This window comes from Hypanus sabinus, unplaced genomic scaffold, assembly GCF_030144855.1.
Source record: "Hypanus sabinus isolate sHypSab1 unplaced genomic scaffold, sHypSab1.hap1 scaffold_2624, whole genome shotgun sequence".
Taxonomy (NCBI): Eukaryota; Metazoa; Chordata; class Chondrichthyes; order Myliobatiformes; family Dasyatidae; genus Hypanus; species Hypanus sabinus.
The window spans coordinates 3,599-18,246 of record NW_026780754.1 but is presented as its reverse complement, the minus strand read 5'-3'; the positions used below and the strand labels follow the sequence as shown (position 1 = coordinate 18,246).

Below are 14,648 nucleotides of genomic sequence, written 5' to 3'. Positions count from 1 at the left end.
TCACTAGGTGACATCATCAGCAAAATGCTGTCTCAGATGCCAAGTACAGTGACATTCTTTTGTGAAGACGATGGCTGCATTAAAGTCTCTAACAACCATCCCAATAAAGTTTCCACTTACTCTGCCGAAATGTTGATATTACCAATCAAGTAATATCAGATATTGACAGCAATGCTGCTAAACCAGGGGTTCCCAACCTTTCTTAGGTTGTGGACAAATACCATTAAACAAGGGGTCCGAGGACCCCAGGTTGGGAACCCCTGTGCTATACTGACCTGCCTCTGCTTCTGATGCCTCCAGCCTCCTCTTGGCTACTCCTGGTATCTCTGATCTCCCATTTGTCCTCTTCTGGGACTTGCCATCTGCCCATCCAATCCAGCCCCTTGTTGCAGAAGACCCTCGATCTAAGGTTAGACTAACAAGCAGCAATTCACCAAGAGAAATGTGATGCAAAACAGTGGTTCCTGATCTGAATCATGATATCAAAGCTTTACCTGACAATGTGTTCATGCAGTTTGAATCAAATTTTCCCCTCAGTGATTTATACTTGCAGACTTCTGAAAATTACTCTCAAAATTTGGAATTTGGTTTGTCTTGCCCACGATTGGGATGGTCCTGGAGGCAAATATATCACAGGCTTTCAAAAAGGCTTTTAGGTAGGAAATGGAAGGATATGGACATTGTGTAGACAGAAACAATTTGTTTATTTGGGCAATTGATTATCAGCTCAATTAGCATACTTATTAATTAAATCAATCCAATTTAATTAGATTACTAATTTAATTAGTCATCAATTTAATTATGAATTTAATTTGCCTGCTCCTATGTCATACTGTTCTGCAGTTTGTTCTAACTTATCTGCAATTATTTGAACTTCAATCCACAATTGATTTGGAGATTTTGGTGTCACTGAGTGCATTCTGTATTGTGAGCTGGCTGTATATAGATCGGCTGCTGTTATATCTTCATCACAACATTGCTATGGGTCACACTGTCAGCTTGCAGTTACATCATTAGCTGTGGTCCTTTGTATATTCTGGTAGGTGCTACAGAAATGCAGGGCTTTCTCTCTGTTTAACAGGCTCCTGGGACTACGGAACTACTTGTTGACTTCAGAAAGAGGAAGCAGGGAGACCGTGTGGTGGATCAGATGTGAAGAAAGCTACAGCTTCAAATTCCTGGACATTAATATCTCAAATGACTTGTCCTGGGCCCAGCATATAGATGCAATCATGGAGAAGGTGTTCCAGCTCTTACCCTGTCTTGGAAGCGTAAGAAGATTTGGCATGTAGCCAAAACTTGTAACAAGCTTCTTCAGTGTCTCTTTTGAAAGTATCCTGACTGGTTGCATTATGGTCTGGTATGAAATTTGTGAAGCACAAGGGACTTCAGAGAGCTGTGGACATAGCCTGGTTCATCACAAGCATTGCCCTCCCCACCATTAAAAACACCAAAATGAAGTGTTGCCTTAACGAAGAACCATTGACCATTAAAAATCCCTCGCATCCAGGTCAAGCCTTTCATTGCTGTTGCTGTCAGGCGAGACATACAGAAGTCTGAAGATCTGTACCAGCAGTTTCAGGAACATATACTTCCCCACAGCCCTCAGGTTCTTGAACCAGCCTGCACCCACCACTTAACAATAAAGAAAACCTTTACCGTTCCCATCCTAATTCCCTAGATTTTTCTGTTCTTATTTACAAGAAACCCTCTATATCCTCCTTCCATTTAACCCTACACTTCCACATTTTTCTCAGCAAACCTCTCCTGTTAGAATTTGTCCATTCACTTGACCCAGAGCTTGCAATGAGACCCTAGTCAATGTCCTATACATCCTTAGCAGACTCTGTGTTTGCCATTTTTTTTTACCCCGCATCTAAGGAAAGGTGTGCTAACTATGGAGATGGTTCAGAAGAATGATCCTAGGAATAAAAAGCTTAACACGAGGAGTGTTTGATATCTCTGGGCCTATACTTGATGGAGCTCAAAAGGATGAGGGGGGACTTGCCGAATACTGGAAGGCTTGGATGGAGTAGATATGGAGAGGATGTTTCAATTAGCAGGAGAGTCTAAGATCCAAGGCCATTGACTTAGAATAAAGGAACATCCCTTTGAAACTGAGTTAAAGATAGGTTTTTTTTCCATCAGAGAGTGGCAAATCTCTGGAATTCACTACCATGAAGTACTTTGGAGGCCACATCAATGGATGTATTAGCAAGAAAAATAATACAGCAAGCAAAGTCGTAATCCCTTCTTCTGTAATACTAATATGGAATTGGGCATAAACACTGGCTTGGATCTCACTGTGACATGTCTAAAAGTAGAAGCATTTGATCCATTTCTGACAATTAATTGAGACACAACACACAGAGGGCTGAGATGGAAAGTATTTATTGGATAGATTTGCAGCAATAGTGCACAAAAATGTTTAATATTTGAGTTTCCCGAGGCTCCCACCAGGGCTCCAGGGCTGGACCCACTCAGAGAGGATGGGGGTGTTCCTCGCCCTCAATCACAGGAACCCCATCCTCACAAACAGTGACACTACCAGACCAGGCGGTGGATCAGACAGGTTAATGCCAATCACCCGTGTCATGGTTGGGACCCCAAGGGTGATGAGGGTCTGACTGTCTGAGTGCAGGAAGTGGCAACCAGCATGCTTGATGGATGGGATGGCATACGAGTGTAGAGTTGGTGGATATAGGGTGCTGTATTGGTAGGTGCCATGTTGTTATGAGTAGTTTTGATGAGTGTTGGATTTTGTGTGTTGTGTTGGTTGATGTGGGTGTGGGTTGGTGGGGTAGCTTTGGTGGGTGGTGTACTGGTGGGTGTGGGGCTGGTGGATTGCTGGCTTTAACTAAACAGCAGCATGTGAAGGTGAAGTCACTGAAGGGAGTCTCCATGGCAACCCGAGTGTTGCATTCAGAAGTGGTACGATTTGGTTGAAAGCGAGTGGCTGATGAGTGGCTACACCTTTTGCAGCATCAGGACATGAAGAGCAGAGGGTAGAGGACAGAAGCAGGGAGCTCATGGCCTGAGGTTGCAGATCATAGAGATTCCAGCGGAAGGCCCACTGATCAGGCGGCACCCCGGAGCCTGGACTTCTCCTAATTAACGAGTTGTCACACGTTCTGTGAAGACATTAAATAAAGAGAAATTTTTAATTTCACACTTTCTTCTTTCTACCATTATCCTGTGAAACATAAAGCTGTTGCAAGTTTCATAAGTGACATGTCAGTATCTGATGATCCTCACAGAACACTGAACTTGGAACACTACTGCATAGTACAGGCCCTGGGACCATGATATGATGTTGTGCCGACCTTTTAACCTACTGTAAGATTAATCTAACCCTTCCCTCTGACATGGCCTGCATTTTTCTATCACCCTTGTGCCTATCTAAGAATGTCATTAATTCCTCTAATATATCTGCCTCTACCACCAGCCCTGGCAGGGTGTTCCACAGACCCACTTTTCTCCGTGTCAAGAACTTACCTCTGATATCCCCCAATCAGCTTAAATTTATGCCCTCTCGTAATAACCATTTCCACCCATGTCTCTGGCTATTCTTTCTTTCTCCCTCTCCCGCTCAGCAGCAGAACTTGTTCAGCTCCATTGACCTTCAACTTGAGAACAATCAGGGTGGTACATCCCACTCACTCCTGCCTGGGGACCCATTCAGCACTGACCAAGGGTCCACTGGGGCTCAGTTTCATTGCATTCACACCAGGGGTCCCTTCATCCCAGGCTATCAAGCAGTGGGAAGTGACGTGTATTACCTGTGAGGATTCTGGTTCTGAAAAATGAGAGAAAAGATAAAATGTTAGAGTTCATCTTCAGAGAGCCATATCAAATATAATCAGCATGGTACATTGCAAGAAGCTAAGAAGTAATGCTTGGTTGGCAGTACAACCCCTTGAACCCCTAAAGCTGTACTCAATCCCTTTCCATGGTAGTGTAGCGCTTTGCTTTACAATGGTCACCGATTGGGGTTCAATTCCCACCACTGCCGGTAAGGAGTGTGTACGATTGCCCCAGGACCACACGGACCTCCAGGTGACATTCTAAGGGCATGGGCTCAGGGTTAGTTCAATGCCAGAGCTGGAAACCTGCTGGCCCTGGCACACTGCTCGGTGACAAGCTTTCCACTGCATGTTTCAATATAGATGTGACAGAGCTGATCTTTACCTTTCCTGTTCCCTCTCCATACCCATTGATTCCATGCCTGTGGATCATGCTGTGTGCAGGGATAATGTGATTCTCTGAACAAACCCTGGCCTCTTTGCCCTGGAAGTGTTCACTGGTAAAACAGCCATTGGACTAACTTGGCCCATCTGTTTCTCTCTGGGCGAGATGTAGAGGGCAATGACACGGTGATTTCTCAGTCTTGCAAAATACAGTGTCAAAGTCGGAGAAAAACTCACTTGCTCACAGAGGACGATGGACCCAAGCCTGCAACAAAAAACAAAAGTCCAGTCTTAAACAAAGTACTAAAAATATGCCCTGTGCCACATTTCAGGGTGAGGAAACCTGTTCAGACCGACCTTTCACCCAGGGAGACATTACGATGCCCTTCTCTCTCTCTCCCCTCCAACCCAGGAGAAGGGCACTAATGCTTGGCACTACCGTCACTGCCAAGGACTCGCACATGAGGTTAAAGACCTAGGACTAGCCATGAGGTTGAAGACCTAGGACCCACTGTCCCTGTGGGTGCACCAACTCCTCTCCATAGAGATTTGTGCCATCCTCTCAGAGATCCCGGGCAGGCAGGGACACTAAATGCCAGCTGTGTGTCTGCCTCCAGCTCTCATACTCTGTGTTTCAGCTCAGGCAGGGCAGTTGAAGGCACAGGCAAGCTGGAGCAACTCGCTGCTGGAGGAGTTCAGCGGATCGAGCAGCATTTGGAATTGTTAATGTTTTGGGTTGAAGCCTTGCATCAGGACACGTTTCTCCTTGGCCTTCTCCACTACCAAGCTAAGGCTCAATGCTAACTAGAGGAACAGCAGTTCAATTTCTGCCTGGGTCGTATATAACATGGCAGCACGAGGATGAAGTTCTCCATTTTCCAATAAGTGCTCCTCCTCTGTCCCTTTACACTTCTCTCTCTCATCCTGACCCACTATCCCCACATCACCCTAGTTCCCATCTCCAATATGCCCATCACTCACACACTCCTCCTATTGGTACCCCTCCCCACATCCCTCCCTTCACTCCACACTTCACTTCCTCTCGCATCGAATTCCATCATCTTCAGCCCTTTGTCACTTCCACCTATCACCTCCCAGCTTCTGATGACATTCCCACTCCCTTCCTCCTCATTTCAAAGTTATTTTTTGATCAAATTACATATATATTACCATATACTACCTCAGAATCACCACGACCCACCCACCTCCATCCCTCCCGTCCCTCAGTGCGATCCACCCATTACCTACCAGCTCATTCTCCACCCATTCCCTCCATCTTTCTATTCTGGTCATCTACCCTCTTATCTTTCAGTCCATTTGAAGGATCTCAATCTGAAATGTTATCTGTCATTTGCCTCACGGATGCTACCCAACCCTGTGAGCTCATCTAGCAGATTGGGAGCTGCTCCAGATTCCTACTACTGCAGTCCCTTGTTTCTCATTTCAAAATAAGGTGTTTGGTCTCCATAATTCAAGTCACCACAGTCCAAATCCGTTGGTCAGCCAGAGTCCATGTGGAAAACTTACTGGAGTAGGAGACGTTTGATGAGGAGATTCCGGCAGTATTGAAGCTAAAGGGTGAAAAGAAAAATTATTAAAATGGGCCTCTTGCATCATGATGCTCCTTCCTCCCATCCACCAACTCCCCCAGCAGATATTCAGATCTGTCTCCCTCCAGTCACCCTTTCTGGGTAGGATCACAAGGCTTTTACAGCACCAAAGAAGGCCAATCTGCCCATCAAATCTGTCAGGAGTCTGACAGTAAATTTGTGTGCCTGAGTCTGAGAGTAACTGAGTGTGTGTTCACAAGTGACTGTGCACAATTGTTCACGATTATGTGTGAACCTTTGCAACAGTATGTGATACTGTGTGTATGTGAGTGCACATAGGTTCCAAGTGGTTGTCATAGCCAGAGTGGTAGTGCGGATAAGCTCCCACTACCTATAAAGTGCTCCCAATGGTGCGTGTCTCAAGTTAGCCTCTGATAACAGAGTCCAACTCCTGGCCTTCATGTGGTGTAACAGTTTACACTGACAGGAGAAGGGGGCAAATACGGGTCATTGGTGCCTTAAAACCAGTCACTTCGGGCAGATGGGGCTTGTTTGCCTGGGAAGGCAGCGCACCCAGGAAAAGGAAAACTGATATAAAACCTCAGATGCCTTGCGGCTATAAACCGAGGAAGAATTCTGGAGTGGGAACCTCTATAAGGCAGTCCGATGTTGATTCAACGTCATTCTGACAGCTCCTGCAGTTTGGCTGTCATCAAAACGTTATGCCTGGCATCCCTTTTGACATCAGCATCTGGACCGAGAGGGGGATCATGATGCTTGGGCAACTCATGGTCTTCATACCCAGGGTTTGGTGATGCCAATCTCCACAACCAACTCAAGACCTGGGGCAATGGTGGCAGGGACAAGATGGTGCTGGGAGCCACTAGTCACAGACCTGCACTCAGATGGCCAAGACAGGATGGTCACTCTTCTCACGAGGTAAGGGCAGAGTTCAGCAGCCACCTTGGTGACAGAGCAGCCCTCTTCCGGGACCGCACTGCTTCCCCCCTCATGGGAAAGGGTCTGGAAGAGGAGACCTAAAGAAAGCTTGGCTCACCCTATTCCATCAGCATACTGCAGTTGACTGGACATCTATTTTGCGGTCAAACTACCTCAAAAACCACAAAAGAAAGAAGAACCGCCAGAAAGCTGAGCAAACTCTGTGCTGGAGTCTGGAACGTCAGGACGCTCATGGAGAACAAGAGCAGTAACAGACCAGAGAGGTGAGCTGCACTTGTAGGACACGTGCTTCAGAAGTACAATGTCGACACTGCAGCTGAGGCCAGTGAAATCACAGAAGTAGGGGCTGACTACATGTTTTTCTGGAGTGGCAAGGGAAAGGATGAGTCTAGAGAAGCTGGAGTTAACTTTGCCATCCGGACCACAATCGTCAGGAACCCAGGGTCCCTCCAGGCTACCTCTGAAAGCCAAGACTCTTCAGACTCTGATCAATGCCTACGAACCCACCACGGCCCACACCTCTAAACAGAAGGAGCTGTTTTACCAGCTACTACGCTCTGTCCCCACAGACGACAAGATCCTACTACTTGGGAGTCCGAGTAGCCAGTGACCATCAGTCTTGACTGGAAGTTATTGGCAAGCATGGCCTTGGAAAGGTGAATTCAAATGGACAGCTGCTACTTACTCTCTGTGCAGAAAATGGACTGACAATCACCTACACCCTCTTTCAGCTTCCAGACACTCACAAAGCAACCTGGATGCACCGCGCTCCAAGAACTGTCACCTGATTGGTTATGTGATCACAAGGCGCCGGGACATCAGGGATGTGATCATCGCCAGAGCGATGAGGGGTGCAGGCCACTGGAATGTCCACGTCCTGCTGAGAAACAAGCTGTCATTTCAGATCGCCAGGCGCACAGGCGCCAGCAGCCTGGGACTAAGCAGAAGCTGAACATTCAAGGGCTCGCTGACCCAATGTCAAAGAGCTGATCAGCAAACTGGAGGAACAACCTGAGCAACTGCCTGAGGAAGCTGACCCAGAAACAGCATGGACTGTCCTCAAAGACACCCCGTACAGCGCTGCAAGTGCCATTCTCGGGCACCCCAACTGGACGCATCAGGATTGATTCGATAAGAACAACTCTAATATCGTCACCCTCCTCAGGCAGGAGCAGGAAGACCTTGCAAGCTGGCTCAGTGACAAGCAGTCAACCTCCACGACCGCTTGAAGCACCTGCAGCTGTGGAAGATGGAAGGTCAGTGGTGGGAGGACAAAGCAGCAGAGCTTCAGCACCGCACTGACCAGAACAACACAAAGGAGTTTTCGGAGTGTACGGATCTTCCTCCAACATCACGGCACCAGTCCGCTCCTTGGATGCAGCAATCCTGACTGACAAAGGCAACATTGTCCAATGCTGGGCAGAGCACTTCAACCAGCTGCTGAAAAGGCCATTGACCAGGCCATAGAAGGCATGCCCCAGCATCGTCATTCCCGACGGACTTCCGGGAAAGAGAGAGAGAGAGTGTGTGTGTGTGTGTGTGTGTGTGTGTGTGTGTGCGCGCGCGCGCGCGCGCGAGAAGGTGCCTGAGAGATTTGTGGACCTGCGACAGAGTTAGACAGTGAGAGGCTGAAGGAAGCAGTTAATGAGGAGTCCTCTCAGAATTGATGGCTTTGATCTCAAGCTTGGAGGAAACCGAATTACATTTGAGACACCACGGTGGTAACACAGAGGCAGGGGGACGGGGAAATGTGGTGAAGTGGGTGTCTCCGATGCAAATGGAAACTGACTCCATGCATCTGGATGAGGTGGAGACTGAGGCATGGACTACAAATGGATCTAGAGGTAAGAGTACAGATAGAGAGCTCTCAACACTCAGCAGAACAACACAAAACACAAAACCAGAGAAAACAGGCCCGTTTGCTTCCTTCCTCCCACCCACATGCACGGACAGTCTTCTAACTCTAGGACAAGCCTCTAAGCTTCAGCCGTCCAGCTTTGACTTCCAGACTTCCAATTGACTTTTGGGCTCTGATCCCCAGACCAGCTGATGACAGGACCCTGAACTCCAGGCTCGAACCCTGGGCACATCCACTGACCAGCACTCATGCATGCCTCCCTCATGTATGGCCTTCGAGAATGGAGCTGAAGCTTCCCATTGTCTCCCCCCGTGCCTCCACCTCCCACCTGTGCTTACCTCTGTTGACCGCCGTCCAGCAGGATTTTATACTGGTTGATCTCGGCTTCCAGCTTCATCTTGATGTCAAGGAGCCTGTTGTATTCACTGTTCTGCTTCAGCACTTCATTTCGGACACTTGCCAGCTCACTCTCTAGCTGCCGAATTTTGAGCTGCAAATTCTGAAGCTGCTTGGCGTACGAGTCCTCAGTTTCAGCCAGCATGTTCTCCAGTGCACCCACCTGAAAGCACAAGGACTCATGAATGGGCTGCTTGAAACAGGTTTCAGCAGGACGGGCTCTGGCGGGACTTTAGGAGCATCGGCGTGCCTTAACTGGACTCTGAAAACTCACTCATTCCTCTGTCACACTTGTTTGCTTGTGCATAAAGAGAACTGCGTGGCCCCTATCACCAAATGTTCTAAGTTTTAACAAAGAGGTGGTAACTTTACACAAAATTGACGAGCAGTTACAGATATTGACCATTTGGTAACCTCTGTATGTTCAAATTGATCAATCACTAATCACATTTCAGTAATAAAGGTGTTAACAGTCAATTGAATCTACATGTTAAATGCCAATAATACTTCAGAATTAGTAATGTAACTGACTTTAGTAAAGTAATCTAAAGTAAGTGTCCCCCTAGAATCCTTTATTTGCATTCTTATCTGGACTTGGTATGTCAAATAGCCCCTGGCCCCTGCTGTGCAAAGGGGCTCATTTTTTCCAAAGGCCTTATATTTCTGGGTTGACACTATCTGTTAACTATCCATGCTTGGACATTATCTTAAGCCTTTACTTTCATAGGACAAAGGTTACTGGATTGTTAACCTGAAATCCGAGTTCAAATCCCATCACCTCAGCTGAATAAAACCGGTTAATAAAATCTGGGCCAAACATCACTTACAATGTAACGTGGTTGTGGGAAACCTCCCTCCCCAAATCCCTTCAGGAAGGAGACTGGGACTATGCAGCAGCCAAACCAACAGGCTGCAGGCCAACCCCAAACAGCCGCCTGAAATGGCCACTCAGTCTTTACGCAGGGGTGCTTCCCCTGTAAGTTGGGACCTGGGGCACAAGGTCCTGCATCGGGCAGTACTGTACAACAGGTTTTGCAGCAGGTCACTGACACCCCGTCCAGCTGTCCATTCTGTGGGCTTACGCGGAACGCGAGAGGCTGAAGCCCCTCTTTGAGTTTCTCAGGGGGCTGCTGTGCACTTTAGTCCCGCGCTCCTCATATACGGGTCGAATTGTGAGGAGGGTCTCCTGGTGGGCTTGCGGCTCGGCCTGACCATTGGCCATTCACAGGTCTAGGTGGCGGAAAGTGGAGGGTGCTGCCTTCCCCTTTTCTGAGGATATGTTCCTGCTTGGAGAGGAGGAACGTGGTCACAGTGGGCTTAAAGGAGTGTTGGGCCCCCCAGGGTATTGACTGTTTTATAGACAGTAGCAACCAGATTTTTATCTGAGTATACTTCCTTTCAGATTGCCAATAAGTGGTAAGAGTGAGGTCCTTCAGCTCTGCCCCTCAACACAGGTGCCCCTCAGGCTGTGTCCCAAGCCTCCTCCTTTACTCTCTGGATACTCATGACTGTGTCCGCACCCACAGCTCCAATCTGTTAATTAAATTTGCTGACAATACTCCATTGATTGACCTAATTGCAAATAATAACAAGCCAGCCCACAGAGAAGACATCACCCTTACACAGTGGTGTCAAGAAAACAACCTAGTCCCTGTTGACACCAATGGATCTGGGGCTGAGGGGGTGAGCTGCTTTAAGTTCCTCGGTATACACGTCACCAAGGATCTCACATGGTCTGTACATACTGGCTGTGTGGTGAAAAAAGCACAGCAGTGCCTCTTTCACCTCAGACGGTTGAAAAAGTTTGGTATGGGTCCCCAAATCCTAAGAACTTTGTACAGAGGCACAATTGAGAGCATCCTGATTGGCTGCATCACTGCCCGGTATGGGAACTGTACTTCCCTCAATCACACAACTCTGCAGAGAGTGGTGTGGACAGCCCAGCACATCTGTAGATGTGAACTTCCCACTACTCAGGACATTTACAAAGACAGGTGTGTAAAAAGGGCCCAGAGGATCATTGGGGACCCGAGTCACCAAACCACAAACTGGTCCAGCTGCTACCCTCCGGGAAACAGTATCGCGGCATAAAAGCCAGAACCAACAGGATCCAGTACAGCTTCTTGCAGCAGGCCATCCGGGTGATTAATTCATGCTGATACAATTGTATTTCAATGTTATATTGACTGTCCTCTGGTACATACTATTTATTATATGTTACTATAAATTGTCCATTTAGATGGAGATGTAATGTAAAGACTTTTACTCCTCGTTGTTGTGATGGATGTAAGTAATAAAGTCAATTCAATTCAATTCTTGTAAATATTGAACATCTGTACCTTGTGTATATGTGATGTAAATAAACGTTTATAGTTTTGTAATAAAAACAGGGTAATCAGAGTGGGAATCAGTGATGCCCCACCCCAGGGGAGCAGAAGAACTTTAGATAACCACAACAAGCAGATGGTCACTTACAGTTCCAAGTAAGCCATTGTAATCAGCTTCAAGAGTCTGCACATTACTTCGCAGCTGAGACAGCTCAGTTTTAACACCGGTGAGAGCCTGGTCGTTCTGAGTCATCTGGACTTCTTTAATCGAGACCTGAGAAAGGAAATGAGTGGGAGATTATTGGGGAGACAACTGAGCTCAGATTGGTAAGAGTTGTCCAAACGTTGTCAACTCTAAACTGATTTCACAACATACACACTTGCATTCGAGGTCTGTACAACTTATGAACATAGTATTATTTATTTAAGTTTTATTTTAACAATATGTTTTCTTTTGCAAACTGGTTGCTCGTCTGCTTTTGGTTATGTGAAGATTCTCATAACTTTATTGGATTTCTTTATTTTCCTGTAAATGCCTAAGGTAGTATATGGTGACACATACATACTGTACAAAAAGTAATGCCACAGGAAAGCAGCACCCATTATCCAGGACTCTGCCCCCACCCCATTCTCTATTCTCACTGCTATCACTGGCAAGGAGGTACAGGAGCCTGAGGCCCCATGCCACCAGGTTTAGGAATGGTTATTACCCTCCAACCACTGGGCTCCTAAGACAGCATGGACAACTTCACTCAACACTGAACTGATCACTAAACATAATCTATAGACTCACTTTTAAGGACTCGGGGACTTATGTTCTTGGTATTCATGCTTTCTCTTTTATCTATTCATTTACGGGATGTGGGCGTCACCAACTAAGCCAGCTTTTATTGCCCATCCCTAGTTGCCCTTGAGAAGGTGGTGATGAGCTGCCTTCTTGAACTGCTGCAGCCCCTGAGGTGTAGGTACACCCACAGTGATCTTAGGGAGGGAATTCCATGATTTTGACCCAGCAACAATGAAGGAACAGTGATATGTTTCCAAGCCAGGATGGTGAGTGACTTGGAAGGGATTTCCAAGTGCTGGTGTTCCCAGGTATCGGCTGTTCTTGTCCTTCTAGATGGTAGTGATTGTGGGTCTGGTAGGTGCTGCCTTGAGAACTTTTTTGGTGTGTTGTTGCAGTGCATCTTGCAGGTAGTACACACTGCTGCAAGTGTTCGTCGATGGTGGACGGTCTATTTATTTATATTATAGGTTTTTTTGTATTTGCACAGTTTGTCTTTTTCTGCACATTAGTTGCTTGTCAGTCTTTGTTTCTGTGTGGTTTTTCACTAATTCTATTTTATTTCTTTGTTCTGCTATGAATGTGTGCATGAAAATTAATTTCAAGGTAGTATATGGTAATGTATATGTACTTCGCTAATAAATTTACTTTGACTTTCAGATGGTGACCAAGAGCACCAACCCATCACAATGGGGCTGCTAGCAATGACTTTACTCAGAGCAGTGAAGCAAAAGTATCACTGAGAGTTTTGTAGAAACACTCACAGGTCAAACAGCAAATCATTCAACTCCCACGTCAGAGACAACGCAGACAGACTGGAGCGAGACTGTTGCGTCAGCATACAATAAATATGGTTGTGCTTGGCATGACTTCATTATGCCAGCCAAGCCTGTGAGGGACAATGACCTGCATTTATCTGGCATGTATCCCACGATATCCCACACTGATCAGTAGCTCATGCCATCCTTCCAAAGTTTAAATGCATTCAGAAATTAATCACTCCACAGCCACAACGACGTGCATATTAAGCAGTCGTTTATTGTCCTGCAGTCTGAGCTGGTGTGAGCGGCTGCTCCAATCCTTACCTGTTCTTGGTACCACTTATCCAGCTCTGCCTGGTTATTGTCAACGAGGGTGGTGTACTTCTGCCGCATTTCTGCCAGGACTTTATTCAGGTCAACGGCTGGAGCCGAGTCCACCTCAACATTCACTTCTTGGGTACACTGCTTCCGCAACACTTTCAGTTCCTGAGAAACAAGGCAATACAAGGCTGGATCAGTACAGCCCACTTGTACTGGCAATGTACTGTAGATCTCCCTGGTGTTACAGTGCTGCTTGTGATAAATTCTCCAGGGGATTAGGATCTATGGGTTACATTAAAGTCAAGTCAAATAAATGGATGGAACTGAGACCAGATCAATCTTGTAGAATCTGCTCTCTCAGAATCACCTCCTGAAACACAAGTTCCAGGTTATCATCATTCAGTCAAGCACATGTGTACAGCTAGACAAAAACACTGATTGTCTAGGGTCAAGGTGCAAAATACAGTACATACAGTCACAAAATAATACTAGCACAAGTCCCTGAGTGGCATGGCCTGAAGATTGACAGGTTGACATAAAGTGCCCCTGACTTTACCCCAATTAATTAATACCAGGGAGCAGCATTCTATCATTTGTAACACAGCATCTACAGAGGGGAATAAACAGTCAACATTTCGGGCCAATACCCTTCATCAGGACTGGAAAGGAACAAAGAAGAAGGGAAGAAGGTGGGGGGGGGGGGGGGGTGCGGGGAAGGAGTACAAGCTGGCAGGTGATAGGTGAGACCTGATGAGAGGGAAAGGGGGAATGAAGTGGGAAGATAGGACATGATAGAAGGAGGAGGTAAACAGTTCAGATCACTCCTTATTTCATTTGATCCCTCACTGGGCTACAATCAGTTAGCCTATCAGTTGGCTCCAGTTCCCCATTGGCCAGGGTGGATCCTACATTGTATCTCTGCTTGCTGAAGGCTGGAAGGCACTCTCTGTCTGAGGGCGAGCGCTTTCCCAGCAGATAGGCACCTCCTTCTGCTACTCTAAATCCCATAGTGTTGAAACAGGACACTGCAGCCACCCACCTCATCGTGATTCTTCTTCAGGAACGCAATCTCGTCCTCCAGCCCAGCGATGTCGTTGGTCAGGCCGTCCTGTAGCTGCAGGTAGGTCCCCTTCAGATGGTGCAGGCCTTCGATGTCAGTCTCCACCGACTGCCTCAGCATCTGTTCTGTCAGCCACCTGTAACAGAGAGGGCAGGGTAACAATTCCACCACAGGACCAGGGACCAAAGCGGAAACCCTTCCCATCCTGTAAACCAACTGCCAGCTTGTAGCTGAAAAACCTGAGCTCATTACAGCTCAAATGCCTCGTCCTGAAATCCCACCCGGATTCAGATTCATTACCTGGTGTCCATGGGTACGTACTGTACAGAGAAATGCATCATTTGCATTAACAACCAGCACAACCTAAGGATGGGCTGGGGCAGCCTGGAAGTGTAAACATACAGCAGGATGCCCATCAAGCTTGACAAAATGACACAGAGAGCA

At 46.9% G+C, this 14,648-nt stretch overlaps 1 protein-coding gene across 1 annotated transcript; it reads right to left on the bottom strand.

Annotated features, from left to right (window-relative positions):
• Window positions 1-2,387: 2,387 nt before the first annotated feature.
• LOC132388084 (keratin, type I cytoskeletal 13-like) lies at window positions 2,388-14,340 on the bottom strand (the record flags this gene model as incomplete). The annotated part of the gene is made up of 8 exons (XM_059960437.1): window positions 2,388-3,131; window positions 3,780-3,796; window positions 4,425-4,452; window positions 5,715-5,758; window positions 8,894-9,114; window positions 11,427-11,552; window positions 13,148-13,309; window positions 14,184-14,340. Coding segments are annotated over 8 exons (775 nt in total), but the record flags the coding sequence as incomplete, so codon positions are not given.
• Between the last annotated feature and the right edge of the window lie 308 nt (window positions 14,341-14,648).